The sequence below is a fragment of the Felis catus genome, chromosome C2 (assembly GCF_018350175.1).
Source record: "Felis catus isolate Fca126 chromosome C2, F.catus_Fca126_mat1.0, whole genome shotgun sequence".
NCBI lineage: Eukaryota > Metazoa > Chordata > Mammalia > Carnivora > Felidae > Felis > Felis catus.
Window position 1 is genome coordinate 133,193,165 of NC_058376.1, and position 27,875 is coordinate 133,221,039.

The window sequence follows — 27,875 nt, forward strand, 5'->3', positions numbered from 1 at the left end:
TGCCTGCTGCTCGTTCCGTGTCCACCTCTTCATTCGTCGAAGCGGCGAGACAACGAAGCCTGGGTATTGATGTACAGAAAATCCTGCAACGCCAGGTTTGGTAGGACGAGGTGGTTCCCTCCCTCGTTTGTCCCTCAGTCCCTTAGTTCTTACAGCCATTGGGCTGCCCTCGGCCTGCCCCTGTGTAGCACTGTGCTAGTGTGTGATCACTCACCACCATTCAGCCAAGGGCACATAGGCTCCCCAATCTTCCACCTGCTTCCACCACTAAGTTACAGTATGACCTGGGACTCCTTCCCAGCGTCTAGGAAACTATGAGGACTTTTGTTGTTGAAAGCTCAGTGATTTGAAATCTCACGTAAGGCAAAGAAGCCCTGTAGCACTTAAAACAGAAACTGCACTTCAAGGACTTTTCTGGAGTTATCAGGGAGTCTGCCATGCTGGAGGTGGAAAGCCGCCCTACTACCAGGCAGTCTCAGGACTGGCCTATACTACTCCTCTCCCTTCCTGGCCTACACCACTTCTGGGCCTCAGGACACCAGAGCTGCTGCTCTCCTCTGGCCTGGGTCTCAAATGCAGCATCCCTGGACTGCGAGTCAGCCTGAAGCCCAGCCCTGCCCTCCTCTGAGCCCATCTCCTCCAGAAGGAGGCCTTCCCTTTGGCACCTCCTTTCCACATCAGAAACCCAAGTGTTCGCTGGTTCTGTTGGGGCCATAAAACAATCCTGCCAACAAAAAGACCTCTTCATGTGTGTACAGAAGAGAGCAAACACAATTTATTGTTACATAAGAACCAACAGACTCACATGTGAGGTAACTCAGAAGTGACTGGAGTCGACATGATTGCACATGAATTTCTGCAGTAAAGTGGAAGAAGGAATAAGGACAACTTCTCATCTCTCATCTCCCTGAGAGGCTAAGGAGTAGGCCTTGTGAGGATCTCCTGAGTACCTCCAGATGTTGTAGGAATTTTTACCTCAAAACCCGCAGTTCGTTGCTCACCGCTTCAAAGAACGAAGAGGTGGACACGGAACGAGCAGCGGACAGAAGTTTATGAGAGTATAAGCTCAGAAAGGAAGAACAGCAGGAAAGCTCTCTTTACAGAGAGGGGGCATTCGAAGGTGAATGCCTTCTATAGGCAAGGGGTCCTTGTTTTATCAGGTTCTGGTTGCCCCCTTCCCTGCCCCCTCGTTCCTTCTCAGGTTCTACCCTTATTGGCTTGATAACTCTAGATGCTGGGTTGTCCACTCCTGATTGGCTGGATTCCAAGCATGAGGGGGCGGTCTATGGCCATAATGTTCCTTGTGGGTCATATGTTTTATGGTCTACCATGGTTTTTCAGTTAGGTCTTTTGTCAAATTCCTAAGGGGAAGTAGGTGGTATTTGTTACATTCTTAAGAGGAACCTTCTATCCGAGGGGGTTTGCTATAGTCAGATGCTCCAAGCATTGTTCCAAAACATGTGTTTTTCCCCACCCAGGAACCTCAGGTCCTAACCTTTCCCTCTCTGCTTGTTTTATCCTATCTTTCCCTATCATACAGAGACTCCTGAGTTCATTTTTCATGGTGTGTGTTTATAGTTCCAGGGGCCAGAAGGACCTCAACCTTGCATTATCTTATTTTTTTAAAGTTTATTTATTTTGAGAGTGAGAGCACACGCGTGCGTGCGCACACTCACACACACACACACACACACACACACGCACAAGCAGGGGAGGGGCAAAGAGAAGAAGAGACAAAATCCCAAGCAGGCTCCTTGCCATCACTGCAGAACCGGATGAGGGGCTTGAACTCACAAACTGTGAGATCATGACCTGAGCCAAGATCAAGAGTCAGACACTTAACCAACTGAACCACCCACGTGCCCCTCAACCTTGCATCATAAAATCAAAAGTTTGTGCCTCTTCTTAGGCCCATTTGGTTTGCATGAAGACTAAGGATGGAGAAATGGGAGACAGGTGCTTTCTCCCTCAAAGACAGTATCCTTATTTCACCTTTACAGTCCCCTTGGAAAAGCCACCAATATTATTCCAAAACTCACCCCTTTTTTGATAGAACTCTAATGACAATCTCCCCTCCTTTTTCTCTTGCTGCATCATTTGGTGCGAATCTGGACAGTTCATTGGGCTTATCAATAATTTCATGTTTATTATCCCATCTGATCTTCAAAACTCATCATTTCACTGACATAGAAACAAAGTGACTATCGTAAACTTGACTTAAGGGAGCTGAGACGTGAACTCAGGTTTTTGATATCAAAGAGCTCATCTTTTTCAGCCTCCCAGAATAAATTGCTGGGCCATTCTAATGCAAGCAAAGAAAGAAAGGTCATATAAGAAGAGGAAGTAGGGAGAGGCATTTTATATTTCTTCAGTTGAGCACTGTGCTGCATTCTAGAACAGAGCCACTCAATAGAACTCTCTGTGATGATGGAAATGTTCTTTACTTGAACCATCCAATATGGTAGCCACAAGCCACAGCCACATGTGTACATGGGTACTTGAAATTAAGAACTGACTTCTTAATTTTATTTCATCTTAATTGAAATGTAAATTAAAAAAAACACACATAGTCAGTGGCTACCATGTTGGACAGCGCAGCTCCAGAATGCAAAAGCCCTGCTAGGTGGGTAAGATGTCCCCTTGCCTGGTAACCAGTGGGCTGTGTTTGCCTCAGGCCTTGGAGTGAAGCTTCCACAGATGTTATTCACATTAAGTAGGCTGCCCCTTGGGAAGAAGAACATGTGAGCCCAGAGAGGTTTCAGCTGCTGACATGGCTTGGGCTGTCAACATTCCTGTCCAGTGGGGCTCTGGCTCCCCCAACAGGGCCTGGGCCCTGTCAGCTCCCCCCTCCTTCTCTTCCTCTGTCCCCTCTCCCAGCCCAGAGCACGGCACTCATCCCCAGGTTGCTCCTTCAGGCAAATCAGGACAACTTCATCAGAGAATAGAAATCAGGACAGGACAAATTCATCAGAATAGAAATAATCGTTCACCTGCTTAAAAGTCATATCAGAACACAGCTGAGAGAGACCTTCAGAATTCTTTCTTCACACCCACCCTGTTTCAGAGTTAAGACAAGGCCTGGAGAGGTGACCAGTAACGTCCTTGGCCTCTTTGCCTAGGGCCCTGACCCACTGAGCTCACAGATGGGGCAGAATGCGTGTGTAAGCAAGAAAACAGGAGCCATCTGGCCATGGTCAGGCATTCCTCTTGCCTGGTTACGTCCATGCAGTGACTCCATTAAAAGTGATGGTGTGGCACAAGAACAGACATTCAGATCAATGGAATAGAATAGAGAACCCAGAAATGAACCCACAAACGTATGGCCAACTAATCTTTGACAAAGCAGGAAAGAATATCCAATGGAATAAAGACAGTCTCTTTAGCAAGTGGTGCTGGGAAAACTGGACAGCGACATGCAGAAGAATGAACCTGGACCCCTTTCTTACACCATACACAAAAATAAACTCAAAATGGATGAAAGACTTCAATGTAAGACAGGAAGCCATCACAATCCTCGAGGAGAAAGCAGGCAAAAACCTCTTTAATCTTGGCCGCAGCAACTTCTTACTCCACACGTCTCCAGAGGCAAGGGAAACAAAAGCAAAAATGAACTACTGGGACCTCATCAAAATAAAAAGCTTCTGCACAGCTAAGGAAACAGTCAGCAAAACTAAAGGCAACTGACAGAATGGGAGAAGATATTTGCAAATGACATGTCAGATAAAGGGTTAGTATCCAAAATCTACAAAGAACTTATCAAACTCAACACCCGAAAACCAAATAATCCAGTGAAGAAATGGGCAAAAGACATGAATAGACACTTCTTCAAAGAAGACATCCAGATGGCCAACCGACACATGAAAAAATGCTCCACATCACTCATTATCAGGGAAATACAAATCAAAATCACAATGAGATGCCACCTCACACCTGTCAGAATGGCTAACATTAACAACTCAGGCAACAACAGATGTTGGCAAACATGCGGAGAAAGAGATCTCTTTTGCATTGTTGGAGGGAATACAAGCTGATGCAGCCACTCTGGAAAACAGTATGGAGGTTCCTCAAAAAACTAAAAATATAACTACCCTACAACCCAGCAATTGCACTACTAGGCATTTACCCACGGGATACAGGTGTGCTGTTTCGAAGGGACACATGCACTCCCATGTTTATAGCAGCACTATCAACAATAGCCAAAGTATGGAAAGAGCCCAAATGTCCATTGATGGATGAATGGATAAAGAAGATGTAGTATATATATACAATGGAGTACTGGCAATCAAAAAGAATGAAATCTTGCCATTTGCAACTACATGGATGGAACTGGAGGCTTTATGCTAAGTGAAATTAGTCAGTCAGAGAAAGACAAAAATCATATGACTTCACTCATATGAGGACTTTAAGAGACAAAACAGATGAACATAAGGGAAGGGAAACAAAAATAATATAAAAACAGGGAGGGGACAAAATAGAAGAGACTCATAAATATGGAGAACAAACCTGAGGGTTATGGGAGGGGTGGTGGGAGGGGGGATGGGCTAAATGGGTAAGGGGCATTAAGGAATCTACTCTTGAAATCATTGCTTCACTATATGCTAACTAATTTGGATGTAAATTTTAAAAAATAAAAAATAAAGTTAAAAAAAAGTGATGGTGAATAAGGGTTAAGTTTGGCAAAGAACCAAGTTTCTAATCCTTAACTATCAATGCATGCCTTTGGGTCACTTAGAGGAGCAAAACATTTCCATCCTGTTCTTAAAGAGTCTCCATAATATAATTCTATTTCTTTAATCACCCTTTGAAGAGATGAGGCCCAATTCTCATAAACAAAAATACCTTGGAGCATATTTACTGATTGAATAAGAGTACTTATCCATTTAGGGGCTAACTACTAACAATCCTAACACTTTTATAAGCAGAAAGTCCTGCTTCAATTCTAACTTCACTGATTTTTTTTCCCCCTCAGCATGGTGTGTCGAGTGCTTAGCCATGCCAGATGGACAAGTCATGAGTAGGCCACATTTGGCTGGAAACATATAAGCTGTATCTGGTGGACTGTGTCAAAGGTCTAAAGTTCAAGGTTTCAGATATGGCACCACAGTCACCTGAGACTTGAAGCAAGAGCCGCTCACCTGATTTGAAACAGTTTGGATAACAAACCATTGGGTACTGCTGAAATGTATCAGGGAATTAGTTGTCATAAAAACATTCAAAATGAACATCCCAAAGTGCCAGCAAGCAGGAAACAGACATGTCAGTAAGGTGGGTAGTGAAGGTTCCCATGAGTATTACATCTCACTTTTAATGACATCATATGAGCCTATGTTCCATTTCTCTCTATAATTAGGGCTAATAATTCAATATCTTCAAGTGGATATTTATGGCAGACTTTGGAAATATTAATCTGTTATTACTAGAGTTACATTGGTCTGAATTTGAATATGGAAAACACAGCCAAAGACTCGCTCATCTCAAAACACAAAAAATTAGCAAAAAATTAGTCCCATGGGCTTGCTGTCTGATGTCTGTCTGGCCAGCAACATGAGAGTGGCTGACTTATTTTAATGTTTCAAACTGCTTCCATTTTATCACTTGGAAAAATTTTCAATTATTCCAACACGGCCACAGAAGAGAGAACATGAGATTTGGAGTCAAAAGTATTGGATTGAAATGCCAAGCCTGACACTTAGATTACTTTCCAAAAATAGCCACCCCTTCCCTACCCACCACCTCCATGGGAGAATTGTATTTCCCTGCACCTTGACTTTGGGCTTGGCCATGTGACTTGGTTTTGGCCAATGGAAAACTGGCAGACGTGGCTCTTGCACTGCTGTCCTGGCAAGTCCCCGGGTCTGAGGAAGAAGGGTGGCATGGGACCAGAACCAGCTGCAGCCTGCTGTTTACAGTCACCAGCCAACTCCTGCTGATCCCTAGACACAAGAGAGAACAAACGACTACTGTTTCAAGTTTTGGGTGGTTTGTAGTACAATACTCGACACATTAACAAAAACTTGGTTCCGGTTAACATTGGGATAATGGTATCAACATCACATGTAATCCAAATGACATCGTGCTACTATCATTCTACCTGCTTAAGAACAAATGAAGTGCCCCACTCTCACCTTGGCTTCCCAACATTGCATGTGGTGCCAATTTGGTTAAACTGGGACTATATAACTACATTTCCAGAATACCCTCCCCTGTGTGGTCCTAAGTTAGCATTGGCCACCAGAGAAAGATTGGAAGTAACATTCCAAATTCTGTCACTTGGGACTGCAGACTGGGCCCCAGTGCCCTCTGGGGTGACCCTGGATGGCCTGTGCTGCCTTCACAGATAGTGCCCATTAACAGTTTGTTTTCCCCCCATTCTCCACTCTCAGTCTTGGCATTCATCTTTGTCCAAAGGCTCAACATTTGACCCTATCCAAGAACTCAGTTCCCCTCTAAGAATGAAATCTGCCCCCAAATCTTTGCTTAGTGACTGGACCCTTCTACCATGATCAGGTCTCAGATGGGAACTACTTGCCTCGGTCCCAAGTGTTGACCCACTGAATAGCACCTGTGGCTCTGTGCCACTTATTGGGATGCCTCATCCCTTACTAGACATTTACCTCTATTTGGGAGCCACCTCTTACTGAACCCCTTCCCCAGTCAAATGCCCCTCATTTGACTTCCTTAGATACACCTCCCCCATGTAAGCATTTTGTGAGCTAGGGGATAGTATTTTTAACTGTGATTCCCTATTCATTTGTCCTTTGTTTCAAGCCCTTAACAAGGAATAATTTGTAAAATGGTTTCCCAGTCAAATATGTAATCATGGGCAATTTGCTTTGTAGGAAGCAGGGAGTGGCAGGCATCCTCCAATGGAGTTAGAGAAATCCTAATTGCTCACACCTGCAGAAGCTGTCACTTTTGTAAGGTATGTAATTAGCAGCCAGAGTGTGTGCTAGAAACGATGGGATTGTCTGTTTGATCAAGGGACGCAGGCCAGAGACTGCCCAGTTTGGCGCTCTCCAACTCTGTTCATTAGCCCAGCCTGGGCTCCTGGGTCACCTGCTAAGGCTGATTTCATGCCTGAATACAAGGTGTGGGGTCAACTGAGTCCACACGCCTTTCTCCACAAAGCAGGTGTGACCACTTAAAAAAATTGGACCCTCTGTACTTTGCGATTATGAATTTCCTGTTTTTCTAGTCCAGTGGTTCTCAGCTTTGGTTGCACATTAGAATCACCAGGGAGATGCTTTAAGAATCCTGGTGTCCAAGCTGCACCCAGGTCAATTAAATCAGCTTCTCTAAGGCATCCGTGTATAGCTCCTCAGATAATTCCAATGTGCTGCCAAGTTTGAACACTGGTTCTAGATCAGTGGTTCTCAAATGTTAGCTGCATCAGAATCACTCGGAGAGCTTGTTAACACTCGCCCCCAGAATCAGTAAGTGCGGGGGAAGGGTGTCCAATAATTTGCACTTCTCCTATTTATTCTAACAATGCTATCAATGCTCAAAACAATGTTGAATTCCTTTTGGAATCAGAATGGTTAACCTTTATTTTGCACATGATAGGTATTATACTAAATGTTTTAGTCATTAGTTCGTTTAATTATTTTCACAAGGACTGTTTCATCCTTACCCTTCAAGTCTCAGAAGTGCCCCACCCGCGATGCCTTGTGTCTGCCCTTTATCAATACAACTACTGAAGCTGTCACATCACATAGTTTGTTTCCTCCTGGGCCGTAACCACAGTCTGTAATCTTACTTCCCCTCTTCCACTCGCCTGCAGGCTCCATGATGGCAGAGACCCTACCGAGTGCCGAACATGTGGCAGGCGCTCCACACACACTTTCGGAATGAATGAATCCACATATCAACCACAGGAAAGAGGTAGTGTTATGGTCTGCATTTCACACAGCAGGACATAGAGATACAAAAAAGATTCAGTAGCTTGTCCAAGATTATAGTGGACGAACTGAGGTTCAAACTGTGTCTTGACCAGAGCTGGGCTCTCAAACAACTGCAAGAGTTGATCATCAGCCTTAAAATAAAATATGAACCTTCAACTGTCTTTGCCTGACTGCCAGTTGATTCACAGCTATTTTTTTCCCCCAGGAAAAATAAAAACCCACAACCAAAACCCATGTGGCCAAACTAAAAAAACAGTGACAATTTCTTTCCCATTTAAAAACTCTACCGTCCATACGAGAAATTTACTTAAAGTTTCCCGAAGCAGGTGAAGGCTTCTTTTTACCTCATAGAAAATGGTGTCAAAACCTTTTAATACAAAATGTTGGTGTTTAGGGGAAGAAAGCTACATGAAAACAAATGGATTTGAATTATGACTTTATTTAGTATCCTGATAATAAATTAATATGCACAGCAATCAAAAGCATTGGGCGCTTTCCCTAAAGTGGTTCTGGAGGTGTACACGAAGATATATGCAGAATCCTTTAAATAGTCGACTTTATTTTCAAACTCTGAAGTGTGGTAACATTAAGTCACTAAAGAAGCATGGGGTCTCCTTCTCTAATAGTTCATGATTTAGTTCTGAGTTTATAAAGGTTTCAATGACCATTTCAGCTCCCGCAAGCAATGAAGGCTGAAGTTCTAGTACTGACAGTTTAGAAATCATCTGATCTGGTCTCCTAATTGTAGAAGTGACAAATCCACTGCAAAGACTACAAAGCTAGTAAGAGACAGCCTGGATTACAAATCAGTTCTCAGAAGTGGTCTGAAAGGTCTGGTAAAGTACACAAGGCACATAGCATCACAAAGAACTCTAGTCATACCCCAAAGGCCCTTGTGTTACTTTCTGCTTAACATAGGATTAAACCTTGTTCTTTTGCAGTTAACAAATTCTGGAGACAGAATCACTCCCATCACTGCAGATTATCATTGATCACCGACTGCCAGTGCACTTTTTCTCTCCTGGGATGTTTGGACTTGGGGACTTTTATTCCTTCTATGTTCACAGTAGACCTACATCAGGGGTGCCTGTTCCTGTCTGAAATTCATCATCAGCTGAAGGAGTTAATATTGGGATTTACAAAACCATCAAATCCGAGCATGAGACAGTTCATTTCTCTTTAGAGTTAATTCCCAGCAGTCAGCATATAACATGCTCTCATCTAAGTTGCCATTGGCTCAAATTCACTGGCGGATTCTTCTGGGGCATCAGTGTGTCCCTGAACAGCAGTGAGACTTCTCATGCCGTGCATATGTTACATAATACCATATAATGTACTATGCACTTCTGGCATACAATGTTTGGTGATTTAACGTAACAGCTGCACATAACCGTGCTTTTGCAAGGTGTTTTTTTGCGGGTTTTGTTTTTGTTTTGTTTTTTAAAAAGGCCACTTAGTTGTTTTAATTTAAACCCTTGGCGAGTGTGTGAAGCACACGCATCAACCAGCGACAGACTGGTCATGTTCTGGCAAGCTATTTTTTTCCAATTGCAGGAAACGTTCCCATTCAAAACAACCTGCCGGACATCAGTGAATTTTTAAATTTTATAAACACATAGGAAAATTGTGTATATAAAAGAAAATCTTGAATTTTCGTGTAAGCGATTCTGATTTCTTGCTACCACACTGTAGCAAAGGAAGTCTGATAGCCTGTCTATAAATTCTTTTTACACTTCTAAGAATGCACGTCTGGTTCAGGTACAGCTTATAACCACTTGTTAGATGCATCCCCAGGGACGTATTTATTTAGAGTCGGCATCTCATCTTCAAGTTCATCCTCGGCAAACCAAGAGTTGTTGTAGACGCTTTGCCTTTTAGGGGCAGTGAGTCGATTTTGAGGTAACGCTGAAAGCACTGTTGCCAGCTGCAAGGCCTTGATACGAACCCCTGTCTCGAAAGCAATTTCATTAGCCTGATCTAAAAACAGACAAACAAGACCCAGATACGCAGTTATTACCTGCTCTGACCTGGCAAAACCATTCAAGCGTTTAATGTATAAGTTGGCAAGTTTTCCTCCTCTCGTTCTGCTACCGATTTCATTCCTTCGGCTGCTTTTCTTTTTGTCTTGTCCCAATGTTCGAGGAACATGCGGAAGATTGATAAGGAAACGCCAGATTCTTTGACCATTTCACTTTTTGACTTTTTCTAACTTTTTGCTCTGGAAAAAGGGTGAGCTCAGTATATTTTCTCTCTAATTCCACGAGCAGAACTCCATGTAGGAAATATAATGGAAGTGGCATGCTAAACAGAACCTGAACGTTCTAATGAATGCAAGACTGAGAAGCGGGAACTGAAAGTGCATGTGGACAAAGCAGCTAATTTGAGTTTAGAACAGCAAAGTTGATGTCCGATTTGAAAGAAAGGGCTAATTTTAATCATCTTAATAACTAAACCAAAAATATAATCCCCCCTTTTATTAAGGAATCCTAATGACTTTGAGGTAGATGATGCTGTGATCGGATAAGGAAGAAAAGAGGTGTGAGACACAAAATTCACATGGAAAATTAACAACACATCCAATTCAAAGTTCTAAGCACAAAATCCAGGCATGTCGTGTCGTGCACTTGCTTCTTTAATTGGAGATGAACTTGGCAGCCAAAGGCAAGGATCCACACTCTAATGGAAGAGCCAACTACAGAATGGTTGTCCTCAGGAAGAAGCCAGTAACTTTGCATTTGATTTTTCCAGCCTGGCTCATTCCCAAATGTTCAGCATTTGGATTCCTAAAGTCTTCTTCAGCATTTAACTAATTCTTTGTGAGTGGAAGGGGCTGGGACTGTTTCTCCACACATAAACTGATCCTAAGACAGAACAAGTAATTACATTAATCATCGAGTGTGTCACAAATGCATCAATATTAGACTTTCGTTTTGTTGCAGAATCAATCCAGCTGTTCGTTTTTATTTTGATTTGTTTTAAAGTTTATTTATTTATTTTTTAGTAATTTCCACACCTAACGTGGGGCTTGGACTCACAACCTCAAGATCAAGAGTTACACGCTCTTTCGACTTGAGTCAGCGAGGCACCCCACAGCTGTTAGTTTTTCATTGCTGTATCACTTCATCCTTGTTCAGAGTCAGTGTCGGCACCAAAATTATCATCTTAAAGGTGCTTCAGTTTTTAGTCCTGAACTCACACTTAATTCAAAGCAGCTTATCTTAGAAACAAGCATGCCCACCCCCTTCACCACAGAGCATCCACTTGTCAGAAATCACATTTATAAACACGTGTCACACCTTTTAAGTTTCTGTATTAATTACTACACTATAACTTCCCAAATTCAATATGTGGTCATTCAAATGCCTATCCTCTTCAAGGTAATTACTTTTTTTTTTTAAGTCTATTTATTTATTAAAAAAATTTTTTCAATGTTTATTTATTTTTGAGAGACAGGGACAGAGCGCGAGCAGGGAATGGGCAGAAAGAGGGAGATACAGAATCCAAAGCAGGCTCCAGGCTCTCAGCCATCAGCACAGAGCCCAACGCGGGGTTCGAACCCATGGACGGTGAGATCATGACCTGAGCTGAAGTCAGACACTTAACAGACTGAGCCACCCAGGTGTCACTTTTTAAGTCTATTTATTAATTTTTGAGAGAGAGAGAGAGAGAGAGAGAGAGAGGGAGGGAGGGAGCGCACACACAAGTGGGGGAGGGGCGAAGAGAGAGGGAGACACAGAATCCGAAACAGGCTCCAGGCTCTGAGCTTTCAGCACATAGCCCGCCGCAGGGCTCAAACCCAGGAACCGTGAGATCATAACCTGAGTGGAAGTCAAACGCACAACCGACTGAGCCACCCAGGCGCCCCAAGGTAATTACTTCTTCCAGCTAAAAGAGATTGCTCTTTATGCATTTCCCCACACAGATAATCTGCAGTGTCAGCTATGTTGTAAATGCATTTCAATCTCTGATTAGTTATCCTGGCTTATGTCAGCTACGAGAAACCTCTGCCTTCCAGGTTACCCCTCATCTCCTGTAGTCTGATCCCCAGCAGGGTGAGCCTGTATCGTGTCATCGCTCTCTCACTCCTGCCCAGCACCTAGCACCTCCTCTCCGACCCCAGCTTGCTGTTTGAAATTTATGGTCTGTGACCAGCACATTGCTCCATATTCTCAACCCCTTCTTTAAAACATAACCACGTCGTCCTGCTCTAATACAGTGGTTCTCAAGAGGTGGTAGGAAGGGCGTGCTGATTTTGTCTCCAGGGGGCATCTGGCAATATTTGGGAGACATTCGGGGGACGTGCTCCTGGCATCAAATGAGCAGAGGCCAGGGATGCTACTAAACACCCTACAGCTCTGTACAACGGTTATTCAGCTCCAAATGACCCTAATGCTGGGTTCGAGAACAGGCCATCCCCTAAGGGCACCGTTTCCCCCATAGCCTCTCAAGTGGTGGTGCTGTGTTCCCTCAGGGCGCCGGTACCACAGAAACTGGAGGAGGGACTGGTTGCTCTTTGTGCCACTGCTCTCCTTCCCTGTCTACAACCCACCAACTTTGACTCTTAAGTCACACGATGTATCATCGCTGGTCCTCTCTGTTTTCTGGACCTACTTCAAAGTCCACAGTCAATTATCACAATCCCTGTTCCCTCACTCCCTCCTACCTACTTGACAAAACCACAACCATGGTTAAATCTAACTTCCTGTGTCTACATTCACCCATGTAGCTGAATGTCTACCACCCTAAACCCTCTCCTGATCCTCTATCACCACCAGTTACTGCCCCATGTCTCTGCTCCCCTTTGCAGCAAATCGTTGAAAGAAAAGTCTACTCTTGCTGCTTCCTATTCTTCTCATTCTCTCCAAGAAGTTTTCCACCAATCGGGCTCTGTCTCCATTACTCCATCAACACTGCTCTCACCACCGTCACAAATGGCCTCCCTGTTAAAGCCAATGGTTGACTGTCAGTTCGCTCTCAGTGGCATCTGACAAGGGTGTCCCCTTCCTCCACCTTTTCTCATCTGGCTTCCAGGATATGAGACCGGTAGTTTTCTTCCTCCTTCTTCAGGCAGCTCTGCTGTTTCCTTGTTTCCCGTCCTGACCTTTTAACGTTGGGAGGGGTCCGAGCTGAGTCCTTTCTTTTGTCCATCTCTATCTATATTCACAGCCCTGGTCATCTCATCCAGTCTCAAGGCTCTAAACGCTATCTGTGTGCTGGTAACTCCCAAATTTACAGCACCAGCTGATCTCTCTCTCTCTGAACTCCAGACTTGCACATCAAATTGCATTTTCACTTGCTCTCCACTTGGATCAAAAGTAGACCTCCTAAACTTAGTACCTCCAGCTCTGGTCCCTATACCTGCAGACACTTCCCCGTCAGTTGGCGGTAAATCCTACCTTCTAGTTACAAAGGCCACAAATGTGGAAATCATCTTTGATTCCTCTCATATCCTATACCCAATCAGTAAAAAAAGAATCGTTATCCTTTAAAGTGTATCCAGAATCCAGCCACCTCTCATGATCTCCTCTGCCACAGCCTGGTCCGAGCCATCCATCTTCTCCTCTTGGTTCGTCTACCAGCCTCCTAACTGTTACCCTTGCTATATCCTAACGCCTATCCTTGCTGCCTCCCAGTATACTCTGAACACAACAGCCAGAATCACTCTTTTCACTTAAGCTGTATCATAGCGCTCCTTTGTCTGAGAATCCTCCATTGGTCCCCTGTGTCATTCATTCACAGCAAAAGCAAAAGTCCTTAAAGTAGCCCGTAAACACCTTTGTGATCACCCCACTCCACTAATTTCACCTTGGGCTGCTCTCTCACCCTCATCTACTCTGCTCTGGTCACACTTGCTGTTCCTCAATAAAAACAGACCTGTTCCTGCCTTAGGGCCTGTCCACTGCAAGCTCCCTTTGCTGGACTGCTGTTATCCCCCAGGGCTCAATCCCTCACCTCTTTCAAGCTTTGCTCAATAAGGCCTCTCTCAGGAAGGTCTGTCCTGACCACCCTATTTAAAATTGCAACCTCCTCTCATACACGCACTCCTTCTCTCCCTTACTCTGTTCTCTTTTTGTTCCAGAACACATTTTAATACAGGAATAAATCTGTAAGCTTCCAAATTATAGCCTGCTTCTCTCATGAGACTAAGTGCCTTGTTCTCACCTTCCCTAGACTCATTTTAGAGTTTATTCTTTAAAAAATTTTTTTTTATCAATGTTTTTTATTTATTTTTGGGACAGAGAGAGACAGAGCATGAACGGGGGAGGGGCAGAGAGAGAGGGAGACACAGAATCGGAAACAGGCTCCAGGCTCTGAGCCATCAGCCCAGAGCCTGACGTGGGGCTCGAACTCACGGACCGCGAGATCGTGACCTGGCTGAAGTCGGACGCTTAACCGACTGCGCCACCCAGGCGCCCCTAGAGTTTATTCTTAAGAATGTTAAGCTGTTATATGTCAATTATATCTCCCTACCACCACCACCAAAAAAAAAAAAAAAGGAAAAATGAAACAATGTCAAGCTTCTTACTTAAGACTCCATTCCAAGTACAGACCAAAGTTGGGGTAGGGGTGGGCAATAAGAACATTTCTTTTCTTTTTTTTTTTTTTTTTTAATTTTTTAATGTTTATTTTTGAGAAAGAGAGAGAGAGAGACAGAGAGCAAGCAGGGGAGGAGCAGAGAGAGAGAGAGTGAGACACAGAATCTGAAGCAGACTCCAGTCTCTGAGCTGTCAGCACAGAACTCCACGCGGGGCTCCAGCTCACGAACCGTGAGGTCATGACCTGAGCCGAAGATGGACGCTTAACCAACTGAGCTACCCAGGCGCCCCAGAACATTTGTTTTCTATTGTCAATATCCTTGAGTGAAAAACAGTAAGACAAAGACCAAAATGAAACTGTAAAATTGCAGCTATGACATGATAATGCAGAGTTTTATACGTATAAGCCAGGGAAGAAACACTATACAATTGTTCCCTCCAAAATAAGTCTAGGAGCTCTCAACAATTTTAATTACTTAGTAAATAAAGGAGGAATACAGGTTGTCAATCTTTATGATTATTTTTCTATTTAATGTGTAATCAATAATTTTCATTAGCTACGCAGTTTTCTTTATTGCCTTTTCCAAAGCTAAAATGAGTAACCTGCACTTACATATCACAGACCGCTCTAGGTCCTTGCCTTCCAACCACTTCCCCCCACCCCCGGACCTTTTAAAATTCGACGACTTACCTTGTCATAAATTACTTTTATAATGAGAGAGCAGCTAGGACACGTTGCCACGTCTTCCCCATTCTCCAAATCTTCCTATAACAAAATCAAACACCGTACGATATTGTCTTCCCTTTGCGATCTCCTCCTCCCAAACTCTTTCCACCCTTACGGTCAAGCTCCTTTGTGGCTCGTCTCCCGACAAGGTATGTGAGGGCCAAAAAGGCCTGCCGAAAGAGATATCAACTCTATTTCCCCCGCGAAGCGCTACTTGAAAATACCCGGGAAGGTTAGCCAAGATTCAGTCGCCTCCAAACCCCTGGGAAGACTAAAAAAAAACGCGTCCCTTCCTCCCAAAAGAACTGGGATCCTAAATGGAGGAGGATGGCAAGATAGCAGCTGCCCGCCATCCGACCTTTCCCACCTCCACCTTCCAGCCCTCCGCCTGACTAAAGGCCAGAACGATGTGCCACGGTCAAATCAGGGTATCAACTTTACGGCGACTCAGAGACAGGGCAAAAAGGGCGTGGAAAATTGTGAGCTGCAAGGTGACGGGACCGCGGAAAGAACGTAGCAAGAGCGAAAACGCGCCTGCTCCGACGAATCGCCGGGAGGGGCCCTGAAGTTACCTTGGTAATGCAGAAGTTATCCCCACACGGGCAGGGGTAGAAATACGTCTCCGAGTCTTCATCATATTGGAAGTCCTCGATCTCCACCTCGTCGTGAAACACGGCCATTGTCACTGGGGTCGGCAGATGCCTGTCGTCCCCGCCAGCCGACACTGCCCCGGGACGGTCTAATTTCTCCCGCGCGGGCCCCAGCCGGGTGTTTTCAGCGGGCACCGGCTCAGGAACTATCGCTTCCGGCGCATACACAAAGACGCAACGCCGGCTTTCGAGGCCAAATGAGTGACCCGGTTGCGGTCACCATGGAGATGGCTGAGCTAGGGGGCGGAGACCCTGGATGAGGGCGCCAGCTGCTAGGTGGTGTGCTCACCGCGCCGGCTGTCGGAGGCACCGACCAATAAAATGTGGGGATCGCTTGCGCCGCTCTGACGCGTCCTCTGGGACACCGGAAGTTGTCTCGCGCGGGTGGTGGAGCTCTGGCCGGTCTTCGAGCGAAGTCCCCGCGGCGCCGGAGGCGCGGAGGCCCTTTACTGCGGCTGCCGTCCTAGCTCAAGTCCGCCGGGTTTAGAGAGGCCTGGGCCTTAGTCTGCGGAATTGGTGGCATCCTCCCGGCCTTCAACGCCCTTGGGGAGAGGAGGGCGCTCCTCTGCTAGGTCTCAGGCGGCGGCAGGAGCAGCTCTGCCTCCTGGACCTCCCTTCCTGCCTCTCCGGTGACGGACGAAAAGTCCACTTGGAATTTTGATTCACCGAGTGACCTTGAGCTCAGGGCGACGCCTACTTTGTAGTTCCTGGCTGCGCTCGGCCATTCAGGTACATCCCCGCCTCTCTCCCTTATTCCAGATTATCTTCAAATGCCCTAAATTGTGTTGAGAGGACCACGGCCGGGAAGGCAGGCTGAATTCTAGTCCTATGTTTGCCAAGCATGTGTCATTATTAATGACAATGACTTGTAATAATAGTAATGACACCACCTTTTATTATTGGGAGTTTGCTATATACCAAGTATTGCACTAAGTATGATTCTTATGTCAACCCTGGGAGTTTAGATGTTACTCCGTATTATTGATGTTCAGACTAAGATAACAGAGTTGGATATCTTGACCAAAACCACCTGTCTAGGAAATGAAGGCCCTGTCTGTCCACAAAGCCTCTGAACAAAGTATTTAATTTATTTGAACCAGGTTTCTTTTTTGTCAAAGGAATGGTATTTGCAGACAGAGTTATCACCCTGAGACCTCTGTATACATTAAAGTGAAATGCAAATAAAAGGTGCTTTGTCTTGAAGGCAGTGCTAGTGCCTGTTTTAGTGCAAGGAGATTCCATGGGAGGTATCGCTCCATCACTCCACATTTATTCAAACTTAGGAATGCAATGCAGTGAAAACGGCACTTTGAGAAATAGATGTGGGGTCAGAATCTGACTGTTGGGAACTTGCTCTGGGAGCTGGATATTTACATTCATTGAGCCTAATTTTGCCTTCTGACTAAAAAGGGGTTGGGTTAGAGATGATTTACAAGATTGCGTTCAGATCTCACATTCCACTTTTGCACGGAAGTTACCCGTTTTACTTGGTTAGCAATTATTTATACCATATTTCATTTATATTTACATGGTATGTTGAGGGTGACACTTGCACACACACACATTCCTATGCTTGTTTATATACACATACTCAAAGGTTTGCATGAAGTTACCAATTTTGTGCACACTGAGGTGTAGCTCCACATGGTTTAGCTCTTTTAAGTCTTGAAAAGAGGAGTCTGGGAGAAAATTAGTAAGTTACATAAAAGTTGGTAGAAGGTTATCTCGAAGGCCTCATATTAGCATAATTGGAGACCTACCCAGCAGTTAGGAAACACTTGTTAAATTAAGTGGGATGATTCTGGAGTGACTGGGCAAAGGAGAAATCCCAGCAAAGCCCACCCAGCTCCATGGCTGCTCCTTGTATCTCTGTGGACACATATACTTCCCACGTAGTATCTTGGAGACAGGAGGACAAGGGACAGTCTTCCAGGGTCTGTTCACTAGTCCCAGTGATCATTTTGAGGTTGGGAACCATCGTTAGTTCTTCAGTGCTTCTCAGCATAAGTACCTACAAATTAAAGATGAGCCATTTTTGAATGTGCAGAAATGGGTGCATTCATATTTGGTTTTTGGAAGTCTGAATTGGTAGGCCTTTTAGAAAGCAGTTTGGACCTAGCAAAAACAATTTGCCGGGGAATTTTAAAATCTGAGGTCAGTAGCCTAGCAGTTACAGGAGTTGTTGGGTAATATATATATATTTTTTATGTATAATTTCTTTGTAACTTTCCAACTTTTTTTGAGTTTGTATTACCTAAAATGGAAAAAGAAAAACTAGTGAACTACTTATTAATTATAATGAACACTATTTGTCAGGCACTATTATCAAATGGTTTGTGTGCATGAGGTCATTAAAGAAGCCCAGTGAGGTGTAGGTATATTAATCCCGTTATCAACACTGGGAAACTTGTTTAGGGGCTGAAGAGCTTGCCTAAGGAGGCAAAGCTGGTAAGTGGCGGTAAACTGTGGTGAGAACTCCGATCTGTCAGACTCCAGAACCTAGGCTCTTAATGAACTTTGATGTTGTCTGTGATAGGATGGCATTGAAGCAGAGCTGGATGAAACCTACAGCCCTGGAGCTCAGAGATTTTCTGCCAGAGCAGTGCTGGTTTCCTTGAGACCTAGATTTGGGAGTCTCCTTGGCTTCCTATACTGTTTTCATCCTACCAGCTGTTGGCCACATGCCTTGTCTGGCCAGCAGTGGTTCCCTGTATGGTTCTGCCCAGTTTTGAGTTCATACTGTGCTGGAGAAAGTAAAACCATAACCACACGTGTAATGCAGTTGTTTTTTTTTTTAACCCCACCCAGCATTTCTCAATAAAACATTACAATGACTACTAAACTTTTATTCCTGAAAGGGAATGGAAATGTTCTGTAATGAGACATTTTTGGACCTTGGGAGTGTGACAAAAGCAGACTTACTAGTTGCTATAGGATCATTTGCAATCACAAACTTAGAAATTAAAAAAGTTGTTTAAATCATAAAATGTTAACACTGCTGGTCTGGAAAATAATATTGGCCAAAATTCTCAGCATATGATCGAATTTAGAACTAGTTTATAATTCTGAATAGCAACTGGGTGTTGTGTATGAGGCTGAGGCAAGTTTATTGGCGGTATCAAACCGATAACCTCTCTAGGTTGTTATGCAGGGAGGAGAGAGCAGGGGTTAATGGAATTGAGTTGATTTTTAGTACCTCTTGCTTGCCAGGTACTTGCATAGACATTTGTTCCTTCCAGCAATCCAGTGAAGTGCTATTGGCATTTGATTTTAAAATGTTAAGATGTGACTGGCCCTAGATGAAAAAGTAGGAAGGAGTCAGGCCTGAACGCTGTTCCACCGATTTCAGGTCAAGCACTCTCGTAACTTGTGAACCACTAGAGTTCCCTTACCAAATGCCAAATGCTGGGAGCCGCTTTGATTCCTTAGTGACACTTAGGATTCTGAATCAATGGGTGCTATGATAGTTCTGTGAATTTACTTTATTTCAGTGTATGAATGCTTTTAGAGTTGTTCTTTTTTTTTTTTCCTCTCTTTTTTAACTACTCCCAGACCTCATCCAATCTCTTAGCAAGTCATAGGGCTCTATTTCCAAAATAGGCTGTCTGTTTTTCTACTTCTGCCATCTCATAGCTTTATCCTGCTCTCTTCTTAGACTGGAGCCTTAAAACTGGGGACTCTTGGCCTTCTGTGATCCATTCTTTACATAGTAGTTTGAATGGTCCTTTACTATAAATGTAAATTAGATCATTCAGTCAATGTAAATTAGATCCTTTAATGTAAACCTTTCCTGGCTTATTCAAACCCTTCAGTTGCTTCCCATTGTCCTTGGAATAAAGGTCATACTCTTTCCATGGTCTGATGTCACCTGGCAAGTGTCTACCTGCTGGACTTCCTCTCTTGTCACTGTCACCTAGCTCCCTGCTCTCCAGTCACACTGGCTGTGGTTCCTGTAACATAGTAGGCTTGTTTCTGTGATCAGACCTCTGCTTGGTGGCTCTGCCCTTGCTGTCTGCTCGGCTGTCTCTGCCTCATCAGTCGGGTCTCAGTTCACATGTCTCTCGAGAGGGACCTTTCCTGATACTCCCCCACTTATTTCCTTTATCATACTCATTATAATCTATATTTGTCTCATTAATTATCTGTTTATTATTATTGATTGGACACACTAATAAAACTTCATGACGAGAAGGGCTTGGTGTCTGGTTCTTTTTTTTTTTTTTTTAAGTTTATTTATTTATTTTGAGGGGGAATGAGTGGGGGAGGGGCAAAGAGAAAGGAGGACAGAGAGGATCCCAAGTGGGCTCTGTGCTAACAGCAGAGAGCCCAATGTGGGGCCCAAACTCAAGAACCACAAGATCATGACCTGAGCTGAAGTCTGACGCTTAACGGACTGAGCCACCCAGGCGCCCTGTGTCTGGTTCTTTATTGTGTCTCCACGGTGTAGAATAGTGTCTGACATCCTGGCAATTCTTAAACAGAGTGTACTTACTGAACCAGTATAGTTCATTTTAAATCGTAAGCTTAATCTGTTGCCTGCAGTAATTTTTTTTTACTGTATAAGTGGTTATGTTTTATTTGGCATTGATGAGAATTTTCTGTTTCAGAAATAGAGTTGATTAAGAATTTTTTGGTTGAGGTAAGGCCTATGAGAATAGAAACATTGATGAAGTATTTCTTTGTATCATTTTAGAAAATCCTGAATGTATGTTAATTTTCAAGAGGTAATTAAATATTTACATTGAGTATATGAAACCATTGGATGTGTGTCAAAAAGTGGGTAGGTTTTGGTTTTTATTTTTATTACCTTACTGCTTTGGGAAGCTTTTTGAACACAATTGATAAAAAATACCCTTTATATGTCAGTAGATGGCACCCTTGGTCATGGTTACTAGCATTAAAAAAAAGATTTTAGAATTTTAGAGAGAACAACTTTTAAAAATTAACATTCCTTTATTTTCTTTTTTTTTTTAAGTTTATTTATTTTGAGAGTGCAAGTAGGGGAGGGGCAGAGAGAGAGAGAGAGAGAGAGAGAGAATCCCAAGCAGGCTCTGCACTGACAGCACGGAGCCTGATTCCTGGCTCGATCTCACAAACCATGAGACCATGACCTGAGCCGAAATCCAGAGTTGGATGGATGCTTAACTGACTGAGCCATCCAGGTGCCCCCATTTCCTTATTTTCAAGTTCAGTTGAGCAGTAGACCCTTTAAACAGCATAATCACCAAAAGGCATATCTTAATCGAGGACAATTTATTTTAGCAATAGTTGTCTAAAGCACTGAGCCAGAACAGAACAGTGTTACCATATTAACTATGTATCAGTTAAATTTTATCAGAGGACTTGGCCTTCACTGACATGTAACTGAAGTTACATGTTACATGAACTGACATGTAACCAGCCTTTGGTCTGGTCTTTCATGGGGTGGATGTCCTAAGTAGCAAGAGTTAAAGACAGGCCAAGGAAGCTGAATAAAGGAAGCAATAAGAGAAAAAAATCAGAAAAGTGGAAACCCAAGGAGGAAGAATTGATGGATAGGAGGTAGTTGAGCCCAGACTTGCTGTGAGGTGATGCTTGCTGATTATAATGAGCCTTTCCTTTTGCAGCTAAGACTGCCTTTTAACAGTTTCCAGAACTTGGTTCTTACATGTTGTCTCTGCCATTGCAGGAACTTTGTGAGAATTTCAGTATATGGAAACACCATCCTTGTTCCAACTGGTGTATATCCAAAGGTCTCAGTATAATACCAGGACCAAAGTGTTACATGTCAGTCAGTCAGCCAGCCACATACTTAATGACTTCTAAAATCTCATGGACTTCTAAAGTAAGTTTCACCTTCTTTCTTTCAACAATGAATGCACCATTTCAGGTTTAGCACATTCAGAGGAGAGAGACTACATTTAGTAGTCTTACATGAGATGAAAGGCCTTATGCTGCTTTCATTTACTAGAGAGAAAAATGGTGAGTAGCATGTTTATATCCACAGTGATGCCACAAGGTACTGTGGCAGGAAGTTGGTCTTTTAGCTTTTTTAAAGACTAGTTAGAAAGTAGTGCATTTTGATATGACGTGGTTTTTACTGACTTATATCATCCCTTGATTATTTACTGTTATTTCTTTTCTGTCTCTATTTTCTAAAATGTAAGCTCTCTAAGAAAGTCTTTGTTTTGTTTATGTCTGTATCCCCAGTGCCTGCCACATAATGGACTCTTAATAAGTATTTGTCAGATGAAGGACTAACTTAACAAATGTGGAGTAGGAATGTAAGCACACACAGCTTGAATTTTTCTAACCCAAAATTTATTACAGTTTATGTATAGTACCTTCCAAAGAGCTCAGAAAAAAAGTGTTTACATACATTTTCGTATATTCTCTAACATAGGACAAATATATATTGCGATATAACATGTTAAAAAGGACCATCGGAGGCAAAGAAATACTCAGAAATTTGCAGAGGATAACAGAACAGTAGGAACCAAAAAAATAGATCATCTGACTCCTGATCCATGCTGTTTTTTTGATAAGCCTATAGGTTTTTTAATTGCAATGTTGGATAATCTTTCTGTTTTTTTGTGTTTTATTGAAATATACAAACAGAAGTACTTAAATCCTAGGAAGGTAGCTTGATTAATTTTCAGTGCTTTTTGTTTTTTTAAGGGCAGTTCTAAGTTTGCAGCAACATTGAGGAGTCAGTACAGAGATTTCCCACGTACTCCCTCCCTTCACACATGTGTAGCTTTCCCCATCATCAGTATCCCCCACCAGAGCAGCACATTTGTTAGAGTTGATGGACCTGCATTGACACATCATAATCCCCCCAGAGGCTGTAGTTTACAGCTCACTCTTGGTATTGTGTGTTCTGTGGATTTAGACAAATGGTGTCTATCACTACCACTGTGGTATCGTGCAGAGTATCTTTAATACCCTAGAAATCTTCTGGGGTTTGATGACTTTTTACAAAATGAAAATACCCATGCAGTCAGCATTCAGATTAAGAAGTAGCATGGTGATTATTACCTCCCCAAGGATAACTGCTAACTTGATTTCTGACTTGATAGATTAACTTAGTCTGTTTTTTGTACTTTATATGACTGGACTCACAGAATATGCTTTTCGGAGTTTGGTTTTCATTCTTTTCGTTCAGCGTGATATTAATGATACTCATCTATGTTACTGCACATAGGTGCGGTTTGTTTATTTTCATCGCTGTGAACCTCAGAAAATTTGCTCCTTGTACTTTATCTAGCAAGAAATGTTAAAGACTTATGTGATGCTCTTTGAGAGGAATACAATTATTAGGCAGTTATAAAATCTAGTCTCCCATAATAGCATAAGATGAGTCACGTGAGGTTGGTTAGTGATTGTGGAAACTGATAGCATGAATATTCGATGGCACCGCTGATTACATATGTCCGTACAGTGGAGATCAGTTGAATCAGCTCTAAATAGTGGCAGAAACTATGTCAGAGTAGAGTTAGGCCTACTGTTTTGTTAGATCAGCACATGTGTGCTGTTTTGTTAGATCAGCACATAAAAGTACCAGCAAAAACCCAAACTCTTCTTCATTGGCCCCTAAGATAGTCTAATATTTCCCTGCTTTCTCAAAATCGTTTAACTTTCATGTTTACCCAGGAAGCACCATGGCATGTGCTGCTGTCATAGTTCCTGGGTTGTTGCGAAGCTCTGTTGGCACCATCTGCGCTCAGGCTGCTTCGCTGAGATTGACGTCCGGTGCTTTGCGCCACCTTACTCTCACAAGGTGAGTTTTTGGCCCTGGTGTCATTTGAGGTGATTCAAAGCCCTGACCTGTGGATGGTCGTGGGACTCCTGAAGGCACATCACAACATCTGGCTCATATATGCAAGCCTGTGGTAGACGGTTAAGCTTTAGTTAGATGTGCAGCTTTTCACCGACCACTTTCTAGGATCCATAATGTTACAGTGCGTTTTGAACAGTCAGGATGTTACAGGGGAAACTAATTTAATTATTTTTGTGAAGATAATACTTAATAATCTAATTTTACTTTCTATTAAAGCATAATGAAATCCAAAAGGAAAACTGATCACTTGGAGAGAACTGCAACTGTCATTCGACGGGAGGTTTGTATCCTTGGGTGACGGCAAGTTTTTCGAGGCTTGGCAGTGCACCCGGTTACAGCTGGCTCACAGGGAACGCCTCGATCCCTTTGAAGGACAATCCAGGAGAGTTTGTTATTTTTTTGTTCAGAACCTTTTCTGATAGGACATATGACAACTGATTTGAAAAGATGACAGCCAGATACTCAAATTTTTCATTTAAAACTTAGAATGAATGGATTAATTTTTTTTGGATTTCACTTTTTTTTATTAAGTTTTCAAATTTTAATTCAAGTATAGTTAACATACAGTGTTACATTAGTTTAAGGTGTATAATGCAGTGATTTATTTTATTTTTTTAATACAGTGTATTGCCAAATTGGCTAACATACAGTGAATACAGTATGCTCTTGGTTTGAGGGGTAGATTCCTGCGATTCATCGCTTACATACGACACCCAGTGCTCATCCCGAGTGCCCTCCTCAATGCCCATCGCCCATTTTCCCCTCTCCCCTGCCCCCCCATCAACCCTCAGTTTGTTCTCTGTATTTAAGAATCTCTATGGTTTGTCTCCCTCCCTCTCTGTTTTTTAACTATTTTTTTTCCCTTTCCCTTCCCCCATGGTCTTCTGTTAAGTTTCTCAAGATCCACATATGAGTGAAAACATATGGTATCTGTCTTTCTCTGACTGACTTATGTCACTTAGCATAATACTCTCCAGTTCCATCCACGTTGCTGCAAATGGCAGGATTTCATTCTTTCTCATCGCCAAGTTGTATCCCACTGTATATATAAACCACATCTTCTTTATCCTGAATGGATTAATTTTTGATGAAGGGAGTATGGCAGCAATTGAGGGACCTACCCTCACAGGTGTAATGTTTAGGGCTATATTTTAGGGATAGAACTTTAATAGCCTACAGTTTATGAGTAGCTTACTTCTTTTTTTTTCTTCTTCCTGTTCTTTGTTGTTGTTGTTGTTGTTTCTTTCGGCACCGTGTCTCAAAGTCCTTGTACTTATCCCCACTTTAGAACAACTTATTTCATCAAAGGAGACAGCACTAACATCTGAGAAAGCAAGGTGGATGAGTTCTTGTTACCCTTGCCATGTGCAGAGTTTTTCCCCACCATATTCAGACTCTAAAAACCTAATCTACCACCTGAAGGGGTGTCAAGGGCTGGGAAATAAAGGATCCTCACCCTTTACCTCAGTGAGTAACCCCATTTTCTTTTAAAAACATAAATTGGATATTTGATTTTGCTTTTTGAGTGAATCTTCACATATTTAGATATATTTATCTTAGTGTTGTAGTGTATTTAAGCTAGCAGTAAAAAAAAAAAACTTACATACTTCTCTAAACATTGTCAGAGGGGCGCCCGGGTGGCTCAGTCAGTTGAGCGTCTGACTTCTGCTCGGGTCAGGATCTCACGGTTCGTGAGTTCGAGTCCCGCAGTGGGCTCTGTGCTGACAGCTCAGAGCCTGGAGCCTGCTTCAGATTCTGTGTCTCCCTCTCTCTCTGCCCCATTCCAACTCATGCTCTGTCTCTCTCGGTCTTAAAAATAAATAACACATTAAAAAAAAAACAAACAAACATGGTCAGAAATTGCATTGTTGTAGGAATTTACATTTTTGGTATTAATAGTAGGATACTTTTGTTTTGGAGTTACTCGTTTTATATTAAAAATAACATACACTTAGGGGGTGCCTGGGTGATTCAGTCCTTTAAGTGTCCGAATTTGGCTCAGGTCATGATCTCGCAGTTTGTGACTTTTGAGCCCCATATCAGGCTCAGTGCTGACAGCTTAGAGCCTGCAGCCTGATTTGGATTCTCTGCCTCCCTCTGTCTCTGCCCCTCCCCTGCTGGCGCGCTCTCTCTCTCAAAAATAAATAAACATGAGAAAAATAAAAAAAATAATAACATACCCATAGATATAACATGAAGCGGGATTCTAGAAATATTTAAGTTTAGACTCGAATATTTCCATAGTTTTCAAAAAGATAAAATGCAAAGCAATAAGCTAATAAAAGGAGAAAAAAAGGAGAGCGCTATCAGATTTGCACTCCTAAAACTAATTTAACATGTGCACACGTATATTAACATTTATAATATGTATGTATATGCATATACACATATAAATTTGCAAAGAGTAGATTTATATAGCATAGCAAAGTAACAATTACTTGGCAATATGAGAATCCTCTACGAATATATCTGTGATTTAAAATGACAGTTTCCTTCTCATGTCTTCCTTCTCTCTAAAGATAAAAATCATCCTGGGGTATTTTTGTTTGTTGTAAGTATAAAATCTAATCATTTCTTATATTTATGAGAATGTAACAATCTGAAGAAAAGGAAGGTGCTCTGTCCCTCTCCCCAAAAACCCATTTAACAAACACCAAAATGTTCTATAACCCTAAGAGAACAATTGTTAATTACTTATTAGACTGCCAAAACACTTATAAAAAACAATGTATGGTATTTTACAATGAAATATTTACATATTTATGCTTTGTGAAATCCCATGCATCTGGAAAAACTAGGTATTTTTAAATAATAAATTCATCTGTTATTTACAAAGTTGTTTTGAATATTGTCATGCTATCCAGTTAGATATAAAACTGAATAGCTCAAAGAGGATCAATAAAAAATTTTTTTTAATCTTTATTTATTTTTGAGAGAGAAGAGAGAGAGAGAGAGAGAGAGAGGAGACAGAGCATGAGAAGGGGAGGGGCAGAGGGAGAGGAAGACACAGAATCCAAAGCAGGCTCCAGGCTCCAAGCTGTCGGCACAGAGCCGATGCAGGGCTCGAACTCAGGAACCATGAGATCATGACTTGAGCTGAACTCGGATGCTTAACCAACTGAGCCTCCCAGGCCCTCCGGACAATAAAATTTCCTATAAAGTAGTGGGATACACTTTAAAAGACAATTGTTTAGGCCCTGCTTTTCAAGCTAATTCTAAAGAAAATTGCTTTGGGACCAAGTGTATGTAGTATGTTTGTGGATTCAGCTTTAGGCTGATGTGTTTTTTTGAAAAGTCCGTGTAAAATTAGTTCAGCATGATAGATTTATGGATCTGTAAAAATGAACTTTTCCCACTGATGATAAATATGAAAATACTTTTTTCTTTTTGGCTCACTTAACACACAAAGATGCTCATTTTGTAAATGTGTGATTTGTTAGGATTTCTGTTTAAAAAGTGAAATCTTGGGGGCACCTGGGTGGCTCAGTTGGTTGAGCGTCTGACTTCGGCTCAGGTCATGATCTTGCAGTTTGTGAGTTTGAGCCCCACGTCGGGCTTGCTGCTGTCAGTGCAGAGCCCACATTGGCTCCTCTGTCCCCCTCTCCCTCTGCCCCACCCCCGTTTGTGCTCTCCCCAAAATAAATAAAACATTAATTTTTTTTTTTTTTTAAGTGAGATCTTGCCAGTTTTGAAGAAAAAGCAGTTTATTTAACATGCTTGGACTACACTCTTTTCTGTTGTATTTTGAGGCAGGTAGAATTAGAACGTGGCTTGGTGTACTTTATCTGTAAAGGGCCAGATAGTATTTTAGGCTTCATGGGCAATGTTGTCTTACTTACCACTACAAAACTCTGCCTTTGTTGTATGAAATAGCCATATACGACATATAAACAAATCTGAGTGGCTGTATTCCAATAAAACAGTATTTACCAAAATACCCAAATTTGGCCTGTGGATCATAGTTTGCCAACCCCTGAAGTAGAGTAGCATTTCAGAATTTTACAGGACAAAGTTATTGAGACTGTCAGGGGTTATTTTGAGTGAAGTTTAAGAAAACCACACAGAAAGTTAATGTAAGCTCTAATAGAATGATTGCAAAGTTAAGAATTTTAATGCCCAGAAGTCAGAAAATGACAGGGGTCATTGCAACCATGGTATTACCTTGACAGAAGAACTTTCCAGTTGCAGCTCTTTTTTTGTTTGTTTCTGATTTCCTCTCCTCTCCTGAACAGAACGGAGGAG

The 27,875-nt window shown here is 42.5% G+C and overlaps 2 protein-coding genes and 1 long non-coding RNA gene across 12 annotated transcripts in view; 2 read left to right on the top strand and 1 right to left on the bottom strand.

Annotated features, from left to right (window-relative positions):
* Positions 1 to 2,352: 2,352 nt before the first annotated feature.
* Positions 2,353 to 8,062, top strand: LOC105260930. Its single transcript, XR_890749.4, has 4 exons — positions 2,353 to 2,623; positions 4,970 to 5,265; positions 6,840 to 6,922; positions 7,781 to 8,062. It is a non-coding gene; the product is annotated as an uncharacterized LOC105260930 (long non-coding RNA).
* A 258-nt stretch (positions 8,063 to 8,320) lies between these two features.
* Positions 8,321 to 15,989, bottom strand: DPH3 (diphthamide biosynthesis 3). Of its 2 annotated transcripts, XM_003992148.5 has the most exons (3): positions 15,737 to 15,989; positions 15,129 to 15,203; positions 8,321 to 10,762 (listed from the first exon to the last, which is right to left on the bottom strand). In XM_003992148.5, the coding sequence occupies exons 1-3, from the start codon at positions 15,842 to 15,844 to the stop codon at positions 10,697 to 10,699; spliced, it is 249 nt and encodes an 82-aa protein (XP_003992197.1). In that variant the 5' UTR covers positions 15,845 to 15,989; the 3' UTR covers positions 8,321 to 10,696. The 2 variants fall into 2 exon arrangements, with proteins under 2 accessions (XP_003992197.1, XP_019666295.1); XM_019810736.3 differs by lacking the exon at positions 15,129 to 15,203.
* Positions 15,990 to 16,192: 203 nt separating this feature from the next.
* Positions 16,193 to 27,875, top strand: part of OXNAD1 (oxidoreductase NAD binding domain containing 1) — a 59,161-nt gene continuing 47,478 nt past the window's right edge. The window contains exons 1-4 of one of the 9 annotated variants that reach the window (XM_003992150.6): positions 16,193 to 16,543; positions 21,483 to 21,638; positions 23,447 to 23,573; positions 23,850 to 23,913. In XM_003992150.6, the coding sequence (XP_003992199.2) occupies positions 23,455 to 23,573; positions 23,850 to 23,913 (183 nt within the window). In that variant the 5' untranslated portion in view covers positions 16,193 to 16,543; positions 21,483 to 21,638; positions 23,447 to 23,454. Of the gene's footprint in view, positions 16,544 to 21,482; positions 21,639 to 23,446; positions 23,574 to 23,849; positions 23,914 to 24,587; positions 25,101 to 27,875 lie in introns of those variants that run through there. The other 8 variants (XM_019810735.3, XM_006936439.5, XM_006936438.5 and 5 more) reach the window with 8 other exon arrangements.

Excerpts from the sequence above, each read along its gene's own strand:
- DPH3 (XM_003992148.5), bottom strand. The coding sequence starts at position 15,844 with ATGGCCGTGTTTCACGACGAGGTGGAGATCGAGGACTTCCAATATGAT. Across the intron at positions 15,204-15,736 it reads ATAACTTCTGCATTACCAAG|GAAGATTTGGAGAATGGGGA; the intron begins GTAACTTCAGGG and ends ATTTTGTTATAG. Across the intron at positions 10,763-15,128 it reads TAAAAGTAATTTATGACAAG|GATCAGTTTATGTGTGGAGA; the intron begins GTAAGTCGTCGA and ends GTTCTGTCTTAG.